Source organism: Martes martes (assembly GCF_963455335.1).
Source record: "Martes martes genome assembly, chromosome: 3".
Lineage (NCBI taxonomy): Eukaryota > Metazoa > Chordata > Mammalia > Carnivora > Mustelidae > Martes > Martes martes.
The window spans coordinates 181,392,917-181,419,134 of NC_137890.1; the positions used below are offsets into that span (position 1 = coordinate 181,392,917).

The 26,218-nt window shown below is 37.8% G+C and overlaps 1 protein-coding gene across 1 annotated transcript in view; it reads right to left on the reverse strand.

Annotated features, from left to right (window-relative positions):
* The window catches only part of CYP20A1 (cytochrome P450 family 20 subfamily A member 1), a 58,239-nt gene that overhangs the window by 2,121 nt on the left and 29,900 nt on the right, over window positions 1-26,218 (reverse strand). Inside the window, exons 6-11 of the mRNA XM_080799334.1 lie at window positions 20,483-20,561; window positions 15,757-15,872; window positions 14,978-15,032; window positions 12,091-12,211; window positions 8,063-8,174; window positions 6,181-6,245 (exon numbers count right to left, since the gene is read on the reverse strand). Of these exons, the coding sequence (XP_080655460.1) occupies window positions 6,181-6,245; window positions 8,063-8,174; window positions 12,091-12,211; window positions 14,978-15,032; window positions 15,757-15,872; window positions 20,483-20,561 (548 nt within the window). The remainder of the gene's footprint in view (window positions 1-6,180; window positions 6,246-8,062; window positions 8,175-12,090; window positions 12,212-14,977; window positions 15,033-15,756; window positions 15,873-20,482; window positions 20,562-26,218) is intronic.

The following is a 26,218-nucleotide window of genomic DNA, read 5'->3' on the forward strand; positions in this document are numbered from 1 at the left end:
GGCATACGTAGAAACCACCAAAAACTCATCCCCTATGGAACATAAAAATTCCTCTCAAAAACAAACGTTAGGGATACTTGGGTGGCTCAGTCAGTTAAGCATCTCCCTCCAGCCCAGATCATGATCCCAAGGTCCTAGGACTGGGTCCCGCATTGGGCTCCCTGCTCAGTGGGGAGTCTGCTTCTCCCTCCCTTCTCCCTCCTGCTCAGCCCCTCTCCTCCTCTCTCTGACAAATAAATAAAATCTTAAAAAAAAAAAATAAAGACAAATGTTAAAAGACTTAAACTGTGCTATGAGAAAAAAAAAAAGAATTCTACTTTATTTTCTTTTTTAAAAAGTGTAAATTACCTTCCACTAATGGAATATACTAGACTCACATTATAGTTCACATAAAAATTATATAAAAAAATTTTCCTTTTAACCATTTATTTATTTATTTATTTATTTATTTTAAAAAGATTTTATTTATTTATTTAACAGACAGAGATCACAGGCAGAAAAAGAGGGGGAAGCAGGCTCCCCGGTGAACAGAGAAGCCGATGCGGGGCTCGATCCCAGGACCCTGGGATCATGACCTGAGCTGAAGGCAGAGGCTTCAACCACTGAGCCACCCAGGCGCCCCTTTATTTATTTATTTAAGTAATCTCTGGGGCACCTAGCTGGCTCAGCTGGTGAAGCATAAGACTCCTGATCTCCTGATCTCAAGGTCATGAGTTCAAGCCCTATATTGTAAGTAGAGCGTACTTAAAGTAAGTAAGATTTTTAAGAATTAAGTAATCTTGGGACTCCTGGGTGGCTCAGTTGGTTGAGCATCCAACTCTTGGTTTCGGCTCAGGTCATGGTCTCATGGTTCCTGGGATCAGGCCCTGAATCAGGCTCCACACTCAGTGGGGAGTCTGTTTGGGAGTCTTTCTCTCCCTCTGCCACTCCCCCTGCTCTCTCGCTCTCTAAAATAAATACATAAATCTTTAAAAAATTAAGTAATTTCTATACCCAAAGTGGGGCTTAAACTCACAAGCCTAAGATCAAGAGTTGCATGCTCTTCCAACTGGGTCCCCCAATCAGCTTTTCCTTTTATCAACTACCTTGAAAAATGAGACCCTGAATTTTACCTGCAGATATCTATGTATTTTTAGATTTAAAAAGAATCAAACTTGGGGCACATGGGTGGCACAGTCGGGTTAAGCATCTGCCTTCAGCTCAGATCCCAGGACCCTGGGATCAAGCCTTGCATCAGCCTCCTTGCTCAGGGGGTAGCCTACTTCTCCCTCCCCATCTGCCTGCCACTCTCCCTGCCTGTGCTCTCTCTCTCTCTCTTTCAAATCAGTCAATAAAATCTTAAAAAAAAAAAAAAAATCAAACAATTTCCCAATTATTTTATAAAACACCTCACAATTGGGGTACCTGGGTGGCTCAGTCGGTTAAGTGTCTGAATCTGGGTTTCAACTCAGGTCATGATCTCCCCATCATAGGATTGAGCTCCACGTTGGGCTCTGTGCTGAGTGCGGGGTCTGCTTCAGAGTCTCCCCCCCTCCCCCCCAGCCCCTTCCCCACCTCAACTAATAAATAAGATCTTTTTTAAAAAAGATTTTCTTTATTTGAGAGAGAAAGAGAGAGAGAGAGAGAGCACACATGAGTGGGGGGAGGAGCAGAGGGAGAAGCAGACTCCCTACCAAGCAGGGAGTCCCATATTGGGCTGGATCCCAGGACCCTGGGATTAAGACCTAAGCCAAAGTTCATCAGATAATCATTTGATGATTTTGTGTATGTTTATGTGCATAAAGAGATAATATATGTATGTGTACATAGATATACACAGACGTATAGTGGAATATTCACTTCTTCTTTATCCATTTAACACGTGTTGGGACGTCTATTATCAAAAAAGATAAAATGATAAATGCTGGCAAGGATATGGATAAAAGAGAACTCTTGTACACTGTTGGTGTGAATGTAAATTGGTACAGCCATAAGGGTAAAGAGTATGGAGAGTCCTCAAGAAATTTAAAACAAAACTACCATATGATCCAACAATGCCACTTATGCATATATATTCAAAGGAAACTGTCATTATCTCGAAGAGGTGTCTGTACACACATGTTTATTGCAGTATTATTGGGCCACAACAAAGAAGGACATCTTGATATTTGCACAACATGGATGAACCTAAGCCAAAATCAAGAGTCTACCACTTAACCAACTGAGCCACCCAGGCTCCCTGATTTACCCTTCTATTTACGGGTATTACCTTCAATTTCTTTCATCAGTGTCTTACAGTTTTCAGAGTACGGGTCCTTCAATTGGTTAAATTTATTCCTAGGTATTGGGGGTCTCTTGTGTAATTTTAAATGGGATTGTTGTCTTAATTTCTCTTTCCTCTAGTTTGTTATTAGTATATAGAAATGCTACAGATTTCTGCATATGAATTCTGTGTCCTGAAACTTTACCGAATTTATTTATTAGTCCCAATAGTTCTTTGATGGAGTGTTTAGGGTTTTCTACATATAATATGATGTCATGTGTAAATAGTGACAATTTTACTTCTTCCTTGCCAATTTGGATGGCTTTTATTTATTTTTCTTGTCTGATTACTGTGGCTAGGACTTTTAATACTATATCAAAAAAAAGTGATGAACTGAACATCTCTGTCTTGTTCTTGATCTTAGAGGGAAAGCTTTCAGCTCTTCACCACTGAGGAAGATGTTGGTTGTGGGTTTGTCATATATGGCCTTTACTATGTTGAGCTATATTCTTTGGCCTTTCGAGGTTTATAATCATTTCATACAAACATTAGGATTATTTGTTCTAGTTCTGTGTGAAATACTATTGGCATTTTGATAGGGACTGCACTTTGTTAACGCGGAAGGCGTCAAATCCCTTCCTGAGAAAAGACTGGAAGATGGGCATTTATTTGCCTGCCCCCTTTGGATTGAGCCTTGGGGGCTAGCCACAGTAAATACCTGCATTCCTATTAACAAGTACTTTTGTTTGCTATTTTCCTTTGGTACTTATGGATATAAGACCCCCTGGCTATCAGAGTTAGGTCATTCGGGGCATGTCCCTCAGACAGCAGCTATAATGTTGGGGCACTAGGTGTGTACAGGATGACTTGGTTTTATTGTGGAGTGAACTCGGTTGGGGTTGTGCCCACTGGCTCCCCCAGGCTTCAAGGAGGATCACGGCCATTACACAGAAATGTGTGCTAACCAGAAGCTGGACCCACAGGCAGCAGCTTCTAAAATACGCAGTTAACCTCCTTCCAGGAAAAGAGTTTTTGCCTTGCCTGCTCCCTCTTTGCTGAACCCTGGAGGAAAAGCCACAGGAAATGTCTGTGTTCCTATCATGCACCATTAAGAACTGCTTCTTCATTTTTTACAAGCCTGTGCGACTCATGAACACAAGCCCTGGTGGCTTTCAGAACTAAGTGTTTTAGAAACCCACATCTCAGGTGGGAGTCTTCAATTTAGGGCAGTAGCTGTGCAGTCAAAAACCTTCGATTCTCAGGGAGAAGCTGGCAGTTGAGGGTTCCCTTCAGATTATATGGCACTGTGCTGGGTGTGGGTTTATGGTAAAAGTGTGTCTCAGCCTTTTACACATTTCAGTATGGGTGTTTTCTCGTTTTCCCAATGTGTGTAAGTCACTCAGCTAGTTTCTGGATTTCTCGCAGAGGGAGCTGCTCCATGCCTAGCAACACTGAGTGTGGCCATGAGAGGACGGAAATTCAGGCGCCTGCTGTATCACTATCTTGGTTCCAGTCCATATGGAGATTTTTGGTACTTGCCTTCACTCTTTTCAGCTGAGAATTTTGTATTAGTCTGGTTTTTTTAAGTTGATAATATTTCATAGTTTAGAGTAATATTTACATTATTATATACTGAAATCAGAACTTGGCCCAGGTTTTCTTGCTCTGAAACATGCCAATATGGTAATAGTAATAATGTATTTCTATCATTTCTTTTTTTTTTTTTTAAGATTTATTTATCTTAGAGAGAGAGTATGTGAGCAGGGGGAGGGGCAAAGGGAGAGGGAGAGAATCTCAAGCAGACAACCCATTGAGTGTGCAGCCTGAAGCAGGGCTCGAACTCATGACCCTGAGATCATAACTTGAACCAATATCAACAGTTGGCTCGACTGAGCCACGCAGGCACCCCTCTATCATCTCTTTATATAAATAAATTGTGTCCAGACATTTTTTTTCTATAGGAGAATACATTAATGTCAGTTACTCAAAAAGACAACTTTTAAATCCATAATGAAATACCACCTCATATCTAAAATAAAAACAGTGATAGTGGTCAGCGCTACAAAGGCTTTAGAGATGAATCTCTCAAACGCTGCTGCTGAGAATCTCTGAAAAACAGCCTGGCAGTTTCTTGCAAAACTAAACACGCACTACCCATATGACCCAGCAGTTGCACTGTTGGACATTTATCCCAAAGAAATAAATCCTATGTTCACACAAAAACCCTTACATGACTGTTGTCTGCGGATTCATTACCAAAACAATCCAAATGTTCTCCGGTGGGTGAAAGGTTGAAAAACTCTGCAGCCAAAAAATGGTATGAAACATACTATGTTGACCTCAAGAGCATTAAGTTTATGAAAAAAGTTAATCTCTTTATCCTTGTCTGTGTGACAATTATATTAAACAGTAATCAACTGTCTCTACAAGGTCTATCTATCTCAGTCTATGTACATTTTTGTTAGTGTGAGTTGTCTCTCAAGAGGGAGGTGCCCAATTTCAGAAAGCTTTTCATTAGTATGCAACATTATTACTAACATTTCCTAAATCTGATTCTATTTGATACATCAAAATGAGTTCACATTTTAGCATACATATTTTTTAATATTTTCAATTTGTAACCTAGATCATCTGTTTTGACGGAAGCAATAGTGTCAAAAGTTCCAGCAAATTTCTTATATTTTTCATATTACATTTCACATTTATCAAAAACTTGGCAAAAAAACCCCCCACAAAACAACAACAATTTGGCATTTTCCAATTTTTTTTAACAATTTAAAAACTGGAAATTTTAGTTTTTCTAAGTCATAAGCATAAATTTTCCAGTAATATAAATCTTCAATTTTGTTATAAGTCATTTAGAATATAAAATATATTTTTTACTCATAGCAAATTTTGGAGGACTTCTATTTCATTTGTTAATAGATTTCTTTTTCTTTTATTTTTAATTTTATTTATTTATTTGAGAGAGAATGAATGAGAGAGAGCATGAGAGAGGAGAAGATCAGAGGGAGATCAGAGGGAGACTCCCCAAGAGCTGGGAGCCCGATGCGGTACTCGATCTTGGAAGTCCGGGATCATGACCTGAGCCGAAGGCCGTCGCTCAACCAACTGAGCCACCCAGGTGCCCAATAGATTTCTTTTAATATCATTATAATATTAAAAACTGAAACAATAAGAACACTTAATAAACCCATCATTATCCTCCAGAAATAGGTATAAGTACTTCAACCATGCCACCAACTCTGTCCTACTGCACATCCCACAGCTGTGTTGTTTTTTTTTTAAGATTTTATTTTTAGGTAAACTCAATATCCAATGTGGGGCTCAAACCTACAACCCTAAGATCAAAAGTTGGATGTTTCAATGACTAAGCCAGCCAGGCGCCCCCATACATCTGTCTTAACCCCAATCAACTCAATCTATAACCTTTTACCAGGGCAATAAATCTTAACCCATTTCTTTAGGGTGGATTTTACTTGATGCCTATCCAGAAGGCAAACAGTAGCAGCTTTGCTCTTCGCTTTTTCCTTCCCCTGCCATTCTCACATACAACACGTATAGAGACAACATCTACTTTTTGAATTTGACTAAAGAGATTAATAATTGAGACCAACAGCAGGAAAATGAAGCTACGTAAGAACACCCACTTACCAACAAAAGAATTCCAAATTTCCATTGAAATTAAAGGACAGTTGTAGAGATTAAACAGATCTCAGGCTAGAAGTGATAATAGGAGAGACAAAGAGCAGCAAGCAGACAGCGGATTCATGAAAGAAAGAATAGTGAACAGAAGATACCAAAGAGAAGGCAGTGGCTTGCTTATGTTATATCATTGTCACATATTAAATTTTCTCCTCAAAACTTAAAAAAGAAGTACAAAACACACAAACACATAAAAATCAATGATCACAAAGATAAACGCAGATATTTCATACTTGTGTGGGGACGGCCAAGTACTGGGATCCTGCAGTACCACGCCAAGAGCATAAAGAACAAGGGTCTGCAAAAAAATTATTCTAGTTAGTCAAGGCCTTATAGAGACAAAATGACTGTCGGAGAGCCAATTCCTCCTGAATGCTCTTTTAATATAGATAATGAGTACAAAATAAAAATAGAAAATGATCAAAGAAAATACAGGCCAATATTTTGATGACTTAACAGTGGAGAAGGCCTCCCTAAGCATGTCAAAATCTGACAGTCATAAAGGAATAAAAAACTTTATTACGAATATTTACAACCTGCATCCAGTAAAAACAAAACACATCAAAATTACCAGTGAAAGATAAATAATAGGAAAAATATATTTTCCACATAATTAACAGTTAGCATGTACAACATAAAAAAGTATATATAAGCTCACTAGAAAGAAATGAGTTACAAGCACATAATTCACAAAAGAAGAAATACAAACTGATAAATACGTATGAAAAGCTGCTCAATCTCTCCAATAATCAGGGAAAAGCAAATTAAAATAATGAAACTATTTCATATAAGAAATATGTTGGTGGGAATGCAAGTTGGTGCAGCCACTTTGGAAAATTTAGAAAAATTGGAAACTTTAGAGATTCCTTAAGAAATTAAAAACAGAGCTTCCCTATGACCCTGCAATTGCACTACTGGGTATTTACCCCAAAGATACAGATGCAGTGAAAAGAAGGGCCATCTATACCCCAATACTCATAGCAGCAATGGCCACAGTCGCCAAACTGTGGAAAGAACCAAGATGCCCTACAACAGACGAATGGATAAAGAAGATATGGTCCATATATACAATGGACTATTACACCTCCATCAGAAAGGATGAATACCCAACTTTTGTATCAACATGAACGGAACTAGAAGAGATTATGCTGAGTGAAATAAGCCAAGCAGAGAGAGTCAATTATCATATGGTTTCACTTATTTGTGGAGCATAAGGAATAACGTGGAGGACATGGGGAGACGGAGAGAAGTGAGATGGGGGAAACCGGAGGGGGAGATGAACCATGAGGGACTGTGGACTCTGAGAAACAAACTGAGGGTTTTGGAGGGGAGAGGGGTGAGGGGTTGGGTGAGTCTGGTGGTGGGTATTATGGAGGGCACGTATTGCATGGAGCACTGGGAGTGGCTCATAAACAATGAATTCTGGAACACTGAAAAGAAAATTTAAAAATGTAAAAAATCAATAAATCTAGAAGTAGTAAGGATATGGAGAGAAATAGCATTCTCATACATTGTTGCTAAAAATATAAAGTGCATCTCAGAGGGCAATTTAACATAAATAACACTCTGACCCCAAAACTCAATTTCTAGGGCTCTACTCAATATCTACACAAGTATATAATTTGTAATAACAAAAAAATTGATGTAATCTAAATTTCCATCAATGGGGACTGCTTAAATAAACTATAACACACTCATGCGATTGGATACTATGCATCCACTAAAAATGAGCTGGATCTATATCAAGTCCCAGTTGTACTCATAACCACAATACACCTAAAGAAGCAAATTAATGAATGATGCATGAAAAGCAACTTTTCACATATAAATTCAGTTTTTAAAATACATATATGTGTATATACACATACAGAGTAACATATATACACAAAGACCTGCAAAAATACACACTAAAGTATTAATAATAGTACATGTGAGGAAAGGAGACTTTTATATTGTTTATACCCTAAAACAACATATATATTGTCATTTAAAGTAACTATGTCTTTGATTTAATAATAGGTATTATTTATTAAATGTATTAGACAATACAATTCAAAAACACACACTAAAAGAGTTGAAGAGAATAACTGAATAAGTATACCAAATGTTTCTTACCTCTCTAGGAATAATAAATTTGTCAATCTTTCCTTCAATATCTTGAAGCCGGGCAGAAACTGGGGTCAGTTTGGCAGCCCGAACAGTTTCACAAAGTACTTGCCGACAATACCTGTTTTAAAAAAGTTTTTTTACAGTTCTTAACTTTGGGAAAGGCAGTTTGAAATGCAAGTGCATTTTGTAACAACTTTAAAAATCTTCCTAATTGGAAATAGGCACATCATAATTCTAATTTGCTTGAAAATTAAGTTATATATTAGAGGTATATAAAGTCCAGGTTAAGTTAAATTTAAACAAATAAAAACAACTTCAAAAGTACCAGAAGAAAACTCAAAACATTATTTATATAATTCTTAAGTAGAAAAGTCCTTTATTTTTATTTTTTTAAAGATTTTATTTATTTACTCATGAAAGAGAGAGAGGCAGGGGGCGGGGGGTAGAAGCAGGCTCCCCGCTGAGCAGGGAGCCCAATGAGGGGCTCGATCCCAGGCTGAGCTGAAGGCAGTCACTTAACCAACTGAGCCACCCAGGCACCCCTCTATTAAATAGTTTCTATGTAGTATCTCATTTAATCCTACAAGAACCTCAGGGGTGCTATTATTATTCTAATTTTATAGATTTTTAAAATTAGGCAATTGCTTAAGATCACATAGTGGGGAGGTGGTGTCCGCAGGATTCAAACCCAGGTCTGCCTAACTCCATAGCCCCTAATCATAAATACCAAACTACTGTATGTATCCTTCAATAACAATCCCACTTCTAGGACTTTATTAATAGCAACAACTGGAAATATTAAAAAAAAAAAACAAGCATAGGAATGCTGATTGTTTGTAATACTTAAAAGCAACAAAAAACAAAAAAGGAAAAGATCCTTCCTTTCCTCTTTGAACAACTATTTATTGGGACTATTTATTGAACAACTATTTATTGTTTCATTAGAAACACCATGTTAGACACTGAACTACAACAGTAAGACAGAAACCCACAAAGGGATCCAAGGTCTAGTTGGCAGAGAAAGTGAGAGAGGTAGGGACAGCAAGGATAACAATTTAAAAAGCACAGTAACTGTTATGATAAAGGTAGTTCAGGGTTTTGGAGAACACATGGCAGGAGCACATAACTAAAGAAAGGACTTTGCAGAGAAATAAGCACTTGAGGCTGAGACCTGCAGAAAAAACTGGAGTTTGTTGTAGAGAAAGGAAGAGAGAATCTAGACAAAGAGTGGTCTGCAAAAGCCAGGAGATGAGAAAGAATACTACAGCTTTGAAGAAACAAAAGAATTTCAGTATTGCTAAATCCAAGGTAGGAAAAGGCACAAATGAGAGATAAGGTGGGAAGGGAATAAGCAGCCCAGCTCTTGAAATGCCTCCTAAGCCATGCTGGTGAGTTTAAATTCTATCTTAAGGGCAACCAGAGGTCACTGAAAGATTTTAAATTGGGGACTCATCTGCCCAGATGTTGACTCCTCAGGTATAGAAATATTACTAGCACAGTGATGCTCAACGTTAGAATTAGAACAAATCGGAATCATCTAAGAAGCTTTTGAAAACTTCTGATGGCCAGAGACTGCTGATTTGGCATTGGTCCTAGGTTATCTGTATGGTTAAAGCACCCAAAGTGTTTACTGTGTACAGTCATGGGCTCCAGTAGCAATCTGGAGACTGGATTAGTGGGGAGCAAGATCCAAGGCTGTTGAAATATCCCAGGCAAGTTGATGGTGATCTGAATAGTGAGGACAATGAAAAGAACTAAAATTCAACTTCCAGGGACACCTGGGTGGCTCAGTCAGTTAAGCGTCTGCCTTCACTCGCCTCAGGTCATGATTCCAGAGTCCTGGGATCGAGTCCCTCCCTCTGCCTGCCACTCTTCCTGCTTGTGTGCTCTCTCTCTCGCTCTCTCTCTGACGAATAAATAAATAAAATAAAATAAAATAAAAAAACAAACTTCCAACTAAAAGTTGTTTGGAAAGTCAAAGCAACAGAACTTAATCTCTGAGTGGGCATAGTAGAATTATATATATAAGAATATTGTCCACAAAATATTTAGAGAAAAGATGGAATTTACAGAAGAATTATATTTTTACATTTTAAAACATCTTGAAGTTTTTTATTTTGAATATATGTATATATGCATATATATGCATATATGTATAGAAAATTCATATATATAATTTGTGTATATATAATAAAAAATTTATATATATGTATATATGCATAGAAAAACCTGGAAAAGAGTAAAGATAGTTAACAATTGTTATCTCCTAGGGATACAGTTACAAAAAACCTTCACCTTCTACTTCATACACTTCTGTATTATAAAAACTTCGAAGGACAAGTATTACTTTTAAAATGAAAAATAGTTATATTCAAGGTAATTGATAAAACTTCCAAATTTTTAAGAATTTGTAACAGAAGTCTCCTTATTTTCTTTTCTATAGTTAAAAGAGGCTCCAAGGTAGGGTTGGTTGCCTGCTGTCCAGACTCAGACTTCCAACACCCTAAGCAGTCATAATTGCTATTTTTAAAAAAATCTTTTTAGAATGCCTGGGTGAGATCGCATAAATCTTTCGCCTTTTACTAAAGATTTCCGTGGATAGAATGCCTGGGTGGCTCAGTCAGTTAAGCATTTGCCTCAAGTCACGATCCCAGGGTCCTGGGATCAAGCCCTGCATCGGGCTCCCTGCTCAGCGGGGAGTCTGCTTCTCTCTCTCCCTCTGCTGCTCTATCTCTGTCAAATAAATCAGTAAAATCTTTAAAAAATATAAAGTGAAAAAAATCTTTTTAACTAAGGTATTATCTACATATAAAAATTCATCTATTTTACCTATAAAATGTGATGAAATTTAGTAATTGTGTATAATTGTGTTACCACAACCACCGTCAAGATATAGAACAGTTCCCCCTAAAAACTCTTCTCATTCTCCCTGCTAGTTGATCCCCTCCCCACTCCTGGCCCCAGACAACCACTGATCACCTTTCCATTACAAGAGTTTTGCCTCTTCTCAAATTTCACCTTAAGGAAATTATATTGTATGCAGTCTTTGAATTTGACTTCTTTCACTTAACATAATGACATTTAACCACACTGTTGTATATATTGATATTATATTACTTTTAACCACTTGGTCATATTCCAAGGTAAAGATACAATACAATTTGGTTATTTATTCACCAGCGATGAATATCTGGACTGTTTCCAGCTTTTTGCTATCATGAATAATATTGCTATGAACATGTGCATAAAGGTCTTTGTGTATATATTTTTTCATTTCTCTTGGATAAATGCATCGGATAATTTCTGGGTTGTATGGTTAAGTGTATGTTTAGCAGCCACACTGTTTTCTGACAGGTCTGTACCACTTTGCATTTCCATCAACAAGATGAGAATGCTCCACTTACTTGAACATCACTGATACTATTTTACATAAATCTAATGTAAAGGTTTCCCAAAACTATCTTATGATTTTGTTTATTTATTCAATAGAGAGAGAGCACAAGCAGAGGGAGAGGCAGAAAAAGAGGGAGAAGCAGGTTCCCCACTGAGCAAGGAGCCTGATGAGGGGCTCAATCCCAGCACCCTGGGATTATGACCTGAGCCAAAGGCAGTTACTTAACCAACTGAGCTACCCAGGCACCCCCAAAACTACCTTATGATTTTAAAGAGCAAATTAAGCTATCCAATAAAATCTGTATTTACTTTTTTAAAAGATTTTATTTATTTATTTGAGAGTGAGAGAGAGAGAGAGAGAGCATGAGAAGGGGGAGGGTCAGAAGGAGAAGCAGACTCCCTGCCGAGCAGAGAGCGTGATGCAGGACTCGATCCCAGGACTCCAAGATCGTGACCTGAGCCGAAGGCAGTTACTTAACCAACTGAGCCACGCAGGTGCCCTTAAAATCTGTATTTAAACATTTTAAGTCCTGTAAAAATATGTACCTTTCCTAGATATTATCATTAGCTTTAAATAAGACAGCTAAACCAACTCAAATTTACCCGCTAATGATCTCCTCTTCTTTTTATTATATTCTTACCTGAGCTGCTCAATTTTCTCTGGAGTAATAGGATCCTTCCCAAAAACTTGGTCTATCTCTTCATAAAGTTTTCTCTGAACCTCTTCAGAGGTGGTTAAAAAATAGACTGCCCAGGTGCACACTAAATAAAAATTTATATTAATAACAATGAAAATAGCTAATTCATAGTTTGGGTGCAGAGTAAGATAGAACATACTATTATTTTTTTCTTCTATTTTCCTTTTTTTCTGATATGGAAGACACAGAAATGCTACCAAAAAATACCATGATTGTTCACAGGATTTTTTTTTTAAGATTTTATTTATTTATTTGACAGAGATCACAAGTAGGCAGAGAGGCAGGCAGAGAGAGAGGAAGGGAAGCGGCTCCCTGCGGAGCAGAGAGCCCGATGTGGGGCTCGATCCCAGGACCGTGGGATCATGACCTGAGCTGAAGGCTGAGGCTTTAACCCACTGAGCCACCCAGGCGCCCCTGTTCACAGGATTTGTACTTCACTGAACAGAACATGACAACTCCTAAGGAGATCTGCAATTGCTTTCTTGAAACTGGCAAGTAATTGAAGCCAAAAATGCATTTTTACCTTCAGTAAAATAGTAATGATAATAAATAAACCTCATTATCTGGAGGAGTGTTAAATGTTGGTAACTGTAATGGATGGTCTGGTTCACCGAACCTTGTGTAATAAAATACGGATTTATTAGATCCTTCAGGAGACCTAATGAAATGATTCATACAAATCAAAGTAGCAGGAGATTTACCTATAAATCAATATTCTAAATTTTTACTTGTAATGGTAGATAAACTGCTTCAAGAATTGGTACTGGTTATTGCTTAGGACAACGGTTCTCTAAAATCACCCAGGAATTGATTGATGGCACAACTCCACATTCACAGATTCTGATTCAAAAGATTTAGGGTGAAGTCCAGGCATCTGTAATTCCAACAAGTACCACATTTATTTTGATGAACAAGACTGGAAGATGACTAAACTTACAGGCTTACTTTTGCTTAAAATGGCCTATACATTATATGCACTGAGGAAATGAAAAGGTAAGAAAATCACATGATGAACATGAAACAGAGAAAATACGAAAAGTTATATGTCCTTTAGAAATCCACTGGGATTACAACTACTCAAAGAATGGAACTATCCAGATACCATCCAGATACCAGCACCTCTTACCCTCGATTTTGGTTGAGATGATTCTATATTACTTTTTCTGTCAAACACTTTAAAAGATGTATTTTAAATCGCCTTCTTGAGCTAAGGGCAGACTTAAATTTGTCTCAAAGTTACTTTTTATTTTAATGTTTGCCTAATTCACATATCCAATTCTTATGCCTGGAAAGGACACAATTCACTTTCTGTACTAAATGTTATTATCAATAAAATTAATAGCTGCCTGGTACTCAACCTTTTTATAATTTACTCATATTCAGAGTTTATAAAAAGGCATATGAGTAACTGCCTGTATTTAACTTTTTCCTACATGTATTTCTTTATTAGGGCTTTTAAAGGAACTACAGAATTTCTGCTTCACAAGTGATAATGAAAACTTGTGCAGTGTACAATATGTACATGTTTGTAATTTTACAACATAGAGTAATATACAATATTGAAAGATTTAGTACAAGGATGTGTACACAGTGAGCACACTTAAACACTGCTTCACCATATTATCACTTAAAATTACCATAGCTGTATGGTTTAATAATCTCAAACATTGGTTCTTTGGTAGAACTCTAAAGTATGACTGGGCATAGCTTAAAAATAAGATTTTAAGTCATGAACGTTCTTCAAACATGATACTGAACCAAAGACACAATTACAGACTTGAGAATACCTTGGAGGTCATCTAGAGCTAAAGTGTTATTTGAGAGAAAAAAAAAAATGCAGAGCCAAATATCTTGCTCACGGCTAATAAGTAGCAGAAGATTAAAGTTTCCTGCCTATTTTGACTCTCAAAAAATTCAGAGGTACCTTAAAAAATAACCAACCCACATGCAAAGAAAGAGTGATAATCTGAAATCCCCCCTAAAAACTGTGATAAGATTAAAATATTAACCCAACTTTGGAAATGGTCACTTTTTTTGCTCTGTTTTTGTGCTTCAGATTTTTTGAAGGTCTTTAGCAAAGATATAGTTTAATGTAGTAAATTTTTTAAAAAACAAGTTAAGCACTTTTTAAAGAAGTTCCATACATTATTTTTGACACATGCACAAATTCCATTTAATCTATAATACCTGGACATCTCTAGATGTCAAAAATTTTATAAAGAAGAACTTACGGGCAGTTTATATCTTTAATTATTGTTTTTCAACAGAAAGAGTTGTAAATGAAATCCTTCAATGAGTATCGATTTTTTCTATTTCAAACTGAAGTTTTGATACTCCCTTTAGCATTTTAGCATATTTTTATAAGCGTACACAAATTTCACACACTTTAGAACTTTAAATAAAAATCACCTTCAATTCCACCAAGAGAGGAGTTCTTTTAAACTGTGATTTCTGTGGCCTATATCCTCTGTTGGTAGACCTTAATAATAGCAAACTGGACTTGAGTCAAAGTGAAAACCACAGCAGGAAATTGAAAAGCTCATTGCTCTGCTTGGAAAGGTGTCAACAGCAGTTCATTTTAAAGGCACTAACTAGAATTCACAATCCATAAACTGTGTCAAGAAATTTATGGCAATGTTCAGAGGTGCCATAGAACACCTGGGGGTTTAAAAAAAAAAAAAAAAGGTAGCTGTGTGAATCAAGCCTTTCAAACAAAAATAAAAAAGAAAAGAGAAGGGAAATTACAAAGAGGTCTTGCAAACAATGTTTCCTTTATTTTACCCATGCGTATTTTATAATCTATCTCAAGAAGAAATCAATTTATACTCACATTTTGCAGTTATGACACAACTGGCCAGAGAAAATATCATACTGTCTTCGAGGATCTAGGAGAGAAAAACTAAGTTTAGAAAGTGTAAAATGTAAGGTGGCCTGTATTAGACCCTACCAAAATAACCTATAGTATAGAATTAAGGTCAAGGAAAGGAAAAAATGTATATTATTTCTTTACAATGTTTTCACCTAAAAAAAACTAATGTAAAAATCAACCTAAATACGGCATTGCCTTTTTGATGCAATAAACATTTACTGGTAGTTATGACCGGCTCGTGCTATGTTTTTGCAAACAAACTGCCTCGCGGCTGTCTTTTTGGCTTAGGCTGGTGCAGCAACAAAGACTCAGAACAGTGAAGAGGCTGCCTTGAAGCCTTATTCAATCCTGCACCTATACACACCCAGAAAACCGTTCTGTCTCTGAAGACTCACATGTGTAGACTGGGCATTATTCCTATACAGGCATGGCAATAATGGCTCCACTCTTGTCCTTTGCCTGACAACCCCGCAAACACAGCGGTGTGCTGGGGTAACAGAGGCACTCTGAGAACAAGCCAAGCTGCCAACCTAGTCAGTTAAGTCCTCCTCTTTTATGATCAGAGAATTTGATTCAACATTTGCTTACCCCATATTAAATAATATACAGCGGCTTCAAAGAGCTAAATAAGAAAAGACTAAATACTTGTACTATTTGTGAACGATGTACTATAAAAGTGAGTACAAAGCACTATACATGTGATTATTATTTACTTAATAAACATTTAACAATTACACCACCTGTTGGTCATTAAGGTTCCCTTGTACTAAGGAGTCAATGAAAATATGTTGACTGAAGTTCCCTCCTTTCCGTTCTTTTATGATTTTCTTTAAAATAGATTCCAGTTGCCTAAGAGCTTAGAGAAGAAATACAAAAAAAGATTTTAGAATATAAGCATTTGTAAAGATTGAATATCTTTTAATATTTCTCTACAATGTTGCTATGTGCAGAATAAAACTTTCAAGAAAAAGAGCTGTAACCAAAAATCTTTACAAAGCTAATTTATGTTAAAATTCATCAATTTTCTTTTCCGTCTTTTTGCTAAATTTTACATACAAAAAGCTGCAAATGCTATATATGTACAATTTAAGGAATAATTATAAAGCAAACACCCATAATATCAACAACCAGGTCAAGAGCTAGAACTAACACCAGCACCTTGGAGGCCTCCACACACATAAACCTCTCCCTTGGTACTTCCCTTCCAAATTCTTCTTTTTTAAAGATTTTATTTATTATTTGAGAGAGAGAGAGAGAATGCGAGAGAGCATAAGCAGTGGAGGGGGAGAAGCAGGCTTCCCAACGAGCAGGGAGCCTGATGTGGGGCTCGATCCCAGGACCCTGATCAAATACTCTCTAGGTGTTAAGATTCTCATTTGGATCTTGGGATTCCATGCCCTACTGGACCCCATACTTCCCCCTACTTCGCTGCCTGCTCATTCTCAGTCTCCTTTCAATGATTCCTTCTCATCTCTTGAATTTCTTAATGATGGAATGTCCAAGGTCAGGATTCAGTTTTTGCACTTCCTTTCTTTTTCTACTTACATTCATTACCTTGATGGTCACTAGTCTCAAGGCCTTAAATACAAACTATGGACTGAACACTCCCAAATTTATATTTCCAGGCCGGACCTCTTTCCCCTGAATTCCAGATTCCTATGTCTAACAACCAATTTAGCATCTCCACTTAGATGTCTGAAGTCTATTAAACATACCATACCCACAAATGAACTCTACATCTTTCCCCACCAAAACTGGATCTTCCCAAATCTGCCCCATCTCCCTAAAAACCTCATTTTCCAAACACTCAGGCCTAAAACCTCGGTATTTCCTTCTCTCTTATACCATACAACTAAGCTGTCAGCTAATGTTGATGTTCTAATTTCAAAGTACAGAATTACTCATCCTTACCTTTTTTTTTCATTCTTTATTTTCTGCTGCCTACCACCTAGTCCAAGTCACATTATTTCTCTTGCCTGGTTCATTGCAACTGCCCCTGAATTAGTCTCCCTGCTTCTGCTCCAGGTGCCTATAATCTGTAACAGCAGCCAGAATGACCTGTTGAAAACATAACTGAGATTGGGGCGCCTGGCTGGCTTAGTCAATAGAGCATGCAACTCTTGATCTCAGGGTTATATGTTCAAGCCCCATGTTAGATGTAGAGATACTTAAAAATAAAATCTAAAAAAACCCAAAACAGGGGCACCTAGGTGGCTCAGTGGGTTAAAGCCTCTGCGTTCGGCTCAGGTCATGATCCCAGAGCCCTGGGATCGAGCCCCGCATCAGGCTCTCTGCTCAGCAGGGAGCCTGCTTCCCCCTCTCTATCTCTGCCTGCCTCTCTGCCTACTTGTGATCTCTGTCAAATAAATAAATAAAATCTTAAAAAAAAATACACCAAAAAAATAATAACTCAGATTATAACTGCTAAAACCTTCCAGTGGCTTCCTATCTCATAGTAACAACCTAGTCTCACAATGAGCTGTAAGCCAGACAAAATCTGTCCCTCGCCTCAGGCCTCATCTCTTCTATTCCTCTTCTGACTGGCTTCACTCCAGCCAAAAAGTTCCCTGTACACCAGAATCCCACCCCCAGGACTCTGCAATTACTCTCCCTCTACAGAGAATCCTCTCCCTTTGGACATGTGGACAGCCTCAATGATCTGCACTGAATGATTTCCTTATCTCTTGCAAGTGTAGCTCATAAGTCACCTAATCTTAGTGAGGCCCTTCCTAGTAACCCTATTCAAAATTGCAACCTCCCCATCCCTAGCACACCCCATCCCCCTTCCTGATTTAATTTTCTCCGTAGCACTTTTCATCTTTTAACACACTATTTGGTTTACTCATTTAGATTATTGTCCGCTACTTCCCACTAGAATGTGGTGCCACGAAGACAGGAATTTTTGTTTCTTTTGTTCATGGACATCTCCCCAGCACCAAAAACATACCAGAATATTATAGATATTCACTAAATAGTTACAGATTTGCATGAGTGTAACACATTAGTGATTAAAATGAAAAATTATTAACACTGTGATGCAGTGGTTCTCAACTCTGCTACAAATTAGAAGCACCTACGAAGATTTTTTTTTTTTAAATCGTAAAGTAGGGGTGCCTGGATGGCTCAGCCAGTTAAGCGCATGACTCTTGATTTTGGCTTCGGTCCAGCCCCGCACTGGGCTCTGCACTGGGCATGGAGTCTGCTTAAGATTCTCTCTCTCTCCCTACCCTCCCACCACTTTCACTCTCTCTCCTAAAAAAAAAAAAATCGTAAAGTGTAAGTCACACCTCACACCAAATAAATCCAAATGTTTTAGGAATGGAAGCCTGATGTCATTATTTATTTTGTTTTATAGTTTATTTAATTTTTTTTAGTAATCTCTACACCCAGCATGAGACTGGAACCCAGGACCCCAAGATAAAGACTCATATGTGGGGCGCCTGGGTGGATCAGTAGGCACCCCCCATATTTCTTAAAAGATTCAATGTTTAGCAAAGTTTGGGAACTACTGCTGTACATTCTCAACTCTACAAGTACATCAGCATAACCTGCATGGCTTTCATAGAAATACCTGACACCCAGGGCGCCTCTCTCTCAGACTCTGAATGAAGTGGTTTAGGGTGGGGTCTGATCTTCAGTTTTTTTGTCTTAAGTTCTCAGGGTGATTTTAATGTACATATAAGGTTAAGAATGACTCACTTAAACACATGACTCACTGATCCAGCCATGGTTTCCTACTCACATAAATTCCAAAAAAGAATCTTTTTTTTTTTAAATTAACATATAGTATTATTTGTTTCAGGGCTACAGGTCTGTGATTCATCAGTCTTAAACAATTCATAGCACTCACCATAGCACATAAAGAATAATTTTCAATAAAAGCACAAATTTGATTTATGCTAATGTTACAACCCAAGGAACATATGTTAGATAATCTAGTTTTACTTAAAATCAAAGAATATAAATTACTAATTTTCATTTTGTATTAATTGAACAAATACTTGTGAAATACATTTTTTATTAAGGGGAATTAGTCCTATTGCATCCATGAAGATACTCACAATGGCAATAAAAACTAGAGTGTAGAAAATGTGTCTGTTAAATTGGCTCTTTTGAACTATGTTGGACATCAAGGGAATCACTAGAATTCTAAGCCCCATGAGGTCCAGGATTTTTGACTCCTACACACAAAATAGTGCCTAGCACATACAGTCCTCAATAAATACTTACTGAAAGAATGAAGGATGAGAATAGTAGAAAGGAACACAATTATATATGGAAAATAATCCATTGTTTCAACACAGCCCATGTATTTTAATTTACCCTACTTCCAAAAAAAGAATTGAAATAGCTCAAAATACAGGTATTAAAGAATTATAGTCATTAAATTACTGACAGAAGATATACAACCAAAAAAAGGAAGAATAATTTTTTTTTAAAGATTTTATTTATTTGACAGACAGGGATCACAAGTACGCAGAGAGGCAGACAGAGAGGCAGGCGGGGGGGGGGAGCTCTCTGCTGAGCAGAGAGCCCGATGTGGGGCTCAATCCCAGGACCCTGAGATCATGACCCCAGCCAAAGGCAGAGGCTTAACCCACTGAGGCACCCAGGTGCCCAAGCGAGAATAATTTTGTGCCGTCATCTTAAAACTAAAACTGCTGTTTTTCTGAGTAGATTTTATAAAGTTGCAACCAATGCCCCAAAATATTGAAAATATTTTTACTCAGTGTTACAACAGCAAGAATTCTTACGTTGCTACATATTTTTTTACAAACATCTTTTCAACATGTAAGCTGGTATTATTTCTTTAGCAATTCCAATATTGTTGGACATTTAGATTGCTTCTGGTTTTCTATTTACAGAAATAGAACTACAAAAAAAATTTGTTATTTCTTTTTTCTCTTAATTTCACCAATTATTCATAACTTTTTAAAAAAGTTTTTATTCATTTATTTGAGAGTGAGAGAGAGAGAGCGAGCGAGCACACAAGGGAGCACAGGGGCTGGAAAGGGAGAAGCAAGAAGCAGGCTGCCCACTGAGCAGGGAGCCTGATATGGGACTCGATCCCAGGACACTAAGATCATGACCTGAGCTGAAGCAGCCGCATCCCAGGACACTAAGATCATGACCTGAGCTGAAGCAGCCGCTCAACTGACTGAGCCACCCAGGGGTCCCCATTATTTATTACTCTTAATGTGTATTATAAAACTGCTCTCCCAGGATTGTACCCTTACATTTTCCTGTAGGCCATACAAGCCTCATTCTATAGTGAGTACCAGTTTCATTTACTGATTCACTGCTTTTTCCTCTCTTTTAAGAAAAACCTTTAATATAGGAAATGTAGGAGAAAAACATAAAGACAGAAAATATACATGACCCATAATCTCATGATTCAGAGATGACCTTATTAAAATTGGGGCACATATCCTGTCCCTACTATAATTTAAGAGTAGCAAAACTTACCATCTTCATATTGTTTTTTCCGAGTTGTACTTTTATCAAGTGATCCATCTAAAAAGCCTTTGCCAATCTCAGACCAAACCTGAAAACAGGAAAACATATCTATTATCTAGTAAAATAGATTTTCTAAGTAACACCAAGCAATCTAAGCCAATAACTGAGAAATTCCTATCTTACTAACAGATCTGATAATTAAACCCTTCCTTTTAAGTGGGCTGCATAATCATTTACTCTATAGTCTCGGAGGACAGAGTGCAAATATGTTTTAATAATTTCAGTCAGGGTACCTGAAAACTAATTTTAACTAGGAAGTCAAAAGTTTCTTTTTTTTCAAAAGGTGTAGGAATGGGGAAGAAAAGGACATGGCAGTAGAGCCAATTTTCAATTTTTTACTATAATAGCACCAGTGGATGAATAAAATTCATAGGGAATTCCAAATTTTTACTTCTTGTGATACTGATAATCATTGGCTGAAATCCAGAATAAAAAGGTTAAAAGTTAGTATAAGGTTTGCAGATAGTAAATAATAAAACAGGCTTCCAGTTATTTCAAAACTGAGTAGCGCCTGGAAAAAACCTTAGCTTATTTAATTTAAAAGTTGTGAAAGGGGGCGCCTGGGTGGCTCAGTGGGTTAAAGCCTCTGCCTTCAGCTCAGGTCCTGGGATCGAGCCCCACATCGGGCTCTCTGCTCCGCAGGGAGCCTGCTTCCTCCTCTCTCTCTGTCTGCCTCTGCCTAGTTGTGATTTCTCCCTGTCAAATAAATAAAATATTAAAAAAAAAAAAGTGAAAGAATGTAGGGAAAGAATACAACACTCAGTAATCAATGCTAAATAACTGAATAATTATTAATATTTAGGAGTCCTTAAACCTTACCTTCCAAAAATATAACTTAAAGATTTTTTAAATGTGAAAAATTAAACCATTTAAAGTCCCAGGGTCCTGGGATCTAGCCCCACATCGGCCTCTCTGCTCTGCAGGAAGCCTGTTCCCCGCCCCCACACTTGGATCTTTGTCTGTCAAATAAACAAAATCTTTAAAAAAAAAAAAAAAAAAGTACTGTGAAAATGTGTAATAAATGTTTATATTAGGAATAGCCTTAAAGCAAGAAAGGAGTTTATCTTTTTTTTTTTAAGATTTCATTTATTTATTTGAGAGAATGAGTGAATATGAGCATGGGGGAGGGGCAAAAGGAGAGGGAGAAGCAGACTCCCCAATGAGCAGGAAGTCTGACGTGGGGCTCACTCAGACCTCAAAATCATGACCTGTGCAGACACTTAACCAACTGAGTGACCCAAGAGCCCCAGGAAAGGAGTTTCTAAGCATGACACAGAGCAGAGGGAGAGAATTCATAACAAAGCTGAATTAATTTAGCAACTCCATCTCAATGACAAAAAGCTGAACAGACTGAAAAATCAACAACTCTTCTTGGACCCTAGACAGGAGAGGACCCAGGGATTAAAGAACCTGGGGAAAACAGGAAGATAGGAAAGGGCCCAAGATTAAAGAGACGGGTCAAATCGGGGAGTTACCGCTTACCGAAGCAGAGACCCACAAGCGGAAACCACCTCAGGAACCGGTCCCGGGGGAGGAAAACCTGAACTGTAATTAACAAACAGCTGGAGGTTCAGTAATGCACAACTCTAAGAATTAAAAACTCCAGGGAAACCCAATCATAGACCCAACTTCCCCCCGCCAAAATTTTGTGAGATTTACCTCCAAGAGTTCAATCAGGTTCCCATAGTAAATTATAAAGAAACTCCCTCTTGGGCTTCTAGCAGGGAAACTTGAAAAAAATTTCCTTTGAAAAGGAACTGATCTGAAATAAACCAGAGCACTCTGTTCTTGTTAACAAGGCCTGCCTTGACAGCCTAACCTGCTGGGGTTTTGTCAGAGCCCAACTGCCTAGAAGGGAACTCTCCAACTCCAGCCAGGGCGACCGTTTTGTGTGGAAGAAGAAAAGCACTAAACTCCAGTCCACTTAGCCACCCAGTCCCACCCAAATGGGGGGAAAAATACTGAGAAACACTTATGAAGTTCACGATCCAGAGGCACAGGCTCACTGAAAGACTGACACCTACTCATAGCACTATGGGATGCTTCCCCTTTCCCCACAGCTCACCATCACAATTCTTTTTTTTTTTTAAACTTTTTTTTTTCAGATTTTATTTATTTATTTGACAGACAGAGATCACAAGTAAGCAGAGAGGCAGGCAGAGAGAGGGAAGCAGGCTCCTTGCTGAGCAGAGAGCCCGATGTGGGGCTCGATCCCAGAACCCTGAGATCATGACCGGAGCCGAAGGCAGAGGCTTTAATCCACTGAACCACCCCAGGCATCCCCTCACCATCACAATTCAAAAGTCCTATTTACACCAGTTTCTTTTACCCAGTATATCATGTCCAGCTATCAATAAAAAGTTACAAGAGAGACCAAAAGGTAAAAAACAGTTTGAAGAAACAGAGCAAGCATCAGAACAAGATACGGTGGGGACACTGGAATTGCAAGATGAAGAATTAATTAACTAATTAATTAATTTAGAGCATGCAAGGGGCAGAGGGAGAAAGAGAACCTCAATCAAGCAGCCTCCATGTCCAGCACAGAGCCCAACTTGGGGCTTGCTCTCACAACCCAAGACCATGACCTGAGGCAAAACCAAGAGTCAGATGCCCAAATGACTAACCCACACAGGTGCCCCCAGGAATTTAAAACAACTCTGCTAAATATGCTGCTAAAGGTTCTAAAGGATCCTTAGGTAAAGGACGAAATACACAGCATGCAAGAACAGATAGGCAATGTACGCAGAGAGATGGAAATCTTAACCACCAAAAAGAAATGCTATAGATAAAAAACACCATAGCAGAAATGAAGAATGTCTTTCATAGCCTTATTAGTACACTGGTCACAGCTTAGGGAAGAATCTCCGAGCCAGAGGATACAACAGAACCCTCAAAAACCGATTTTTTACAAAACTAAACCTACTCTTACCAGCGATCACAACTCTTGGTATTTACCCAAAGGAGATGAAAACTTATGTCCACACAAAAACCTGCACACAGATGTTCATTGCAGCTTTCATCATAACTGCCCAAGCCAGGAAGCAACCAAGATGTCCTTTAGTAGATGAATGGATCAACTGTGGTACATCTAGACAATGCAGTACTATTCAGTGCTAAAAGAAATCAGCTACGAAGCCATGAAAAGACATGGATGAAGCTTAAATGGAAGTGAAAAATAAGCCAATCTCCGAAGTTTACATACTGAATGATTCCAACTATATGACATTCTAGAAAAGGCAAAACTATGGATAAAATAAAAAGTTCAGGGCTTGCCAGAAGAGGATGCAGGAGATGAAAAGACAGAGGATGTTTAGGGCAGTGAAAATCCTTTATATATTATAATGATAGATATATGTCATCATACATTTGTCCAAACCCACTGAACGTACAATACCAACCGTGAATTCCTGGGGTAATTATATGTCAATATAGGTTCATCCTTGGAAAAAAATGTACAATTTTGGTAAGTGATGTCAGTAATGGTGAAGGCTACGCATGTGTGGAAGCAATGGGTATACAGGAAATCTCTGTATCTTCCGCTCAATTTTCTTTTTCTTTTTGAGAGGGAAAGGGAGAGAGAGAATCCTAATCAGGTTCCACACCCAGCACGGAGCCCAATGTACGGCTCAATCTCACAACCCTGAGATCATGACCTGAGCTAAAATCAAGAGTTGGACGCTTAACCAACTGAGCCACCCAGGCAGTCTTTCCTCTCAGTTTTACTGTAAACCCAAAACTGCTTTAAAAAATAAAGACTTTTTTTAAGCCCTATAAATGAAAAGTGAGATAAAAATAAAGAACTCTTAGGGCATCTGGCTGGCTTAGTCAGTAGAGAATACAACTCTTGATCTTAGGGTCATGAGTTCAAGCCTCCCACTGGGTGTACAGGTTACTTTAAAAAATAAAGATAAAATTTTTTAAAAAGTAACGAGCTCTTTTTTTTTTAAGATTTTATTTATTTATTTGATAGAGAGATCACAAGTAGGCAGAGAGACAGGCAGAGAGAGAGGAGGAAGCAGGCTCCCCACTAAGCAGAGAGCCCAATGCAGGGCTCAATCCCAGAACCCTGGGATCATGACCTGAGCCAAAGGCAGAGACTTTAACCCACTGAGCCACCCAGGCGCCCCAAGAGCTCTTTTTGATTAGTGAAAAACACATCAATACAAATATGGGCAAAGGACATAAGAAAGTATCCCACAAAAGAAACACAAGTATTCAATAAAAATTTTAAAAATGATGTTTAACCTCATAAACGATAAAAAATTTATAATTATATATATAATTATATATAATCATGAAATACCGTTTTGACTTATGACATAGGCAAGTATTTATTTATTTATTTATTTATTGGTAAGGATTTTATTTATGTGTGAGAGAGAAACAGCAAGAGAGGGAACACAAGCAGGGGGGGTGGGAGAGGAGAGAAGTAGGTTTCCCGCTGAACAAGGAGCCCGACACAGAACTTAATCCCAGGACCCCAGGACCAGGACCTGTGCAGAAGGCAGAGCCTTCTTAGCGACTGAGCCCCCCAGACCCCCCTATACAGGCAAATATTTAAAGGAGCAATAACTCTAAATGTCAGGGAAAGAGCACACTAATGTTGGTGGGAAAAGTAATTGGGACAGTATTTTTGGAGGGCACTTCAGAAACACGGTATGCAACTAAATGTGAGGAATACAGTTTCCAGTTTGACACCTGTGAAATCAGTATACATCCTACACGTGATGGCATCTCTCTGTTGAGAACCATTGTTGAGAACCAAGCAGTGATGCATAAATTGGTTATTATTCTTGGTGGCATGACAGGACAATAGCAACACTGTGGTGGTTCAGATATTAAAACATCATTTGAAGAAGGAATTTAAGTCATGTTTATGGTCTGAAGACTTTCCTTTGACAATTTCTAATATTGTTAAGAGAATACCAGATTCCAAAAGTACATAATCTGAATCTACTCAAACCCCAAATTGAGAGACACTGCACCAAATAATTGACCTGTATTTTAAAAAAATATATCAAGGTCAAAAAACAAAGAAAAGACAAGGACCTGTTTCACATTAAAGAGGTCTAACCATTGAACTTATATAAAGAAATTTGAATATGGGCTGTGGGTAACAATATTGTATGAATGTTCAATTTCCCAAATTTGAAAACTGTGTTGTCACTATGTAAGAGAATACCCTTGTTTTTAGGAAATACAGACCAAAGTATTTAGGTGGGAAAAGGCAAAATGTCCAGTTTTCTCTCAAATGGTTCAGGTAAGGGTGGGGGCAATGAAAAGACAGATAAACAAAGAGGTAGATAATGAATGACAAAAGCAAATGGAGCAAAATGTAAACAACAGATGAACCTGGGTTAAAAGATATATGGGAGTTCCCTATCCTAGTTGCAACTTTTCTCTAAGTTTGAAATTATTTCTATTTTGAAGTTCTAAGGAAAGAATGAAAAATGAAGAGAAAGAAAATACCAGCATAAAAACATACACAATAGGTCATCCTGGAAATAACAGTGGATGTCACTTTTAGAAAAAATGCTATCTTGTCAACATGAAAAAAAAAATCAGTAATAACTGAGTCAAAAATTGATTCTTCATTAAAATATGAAGACATTTTAGGAAATCCTTAACCAATTTATTTGCCTGAGTACACAGACTAGTTTACTCTAGAAAATGGAATTTAGAGTG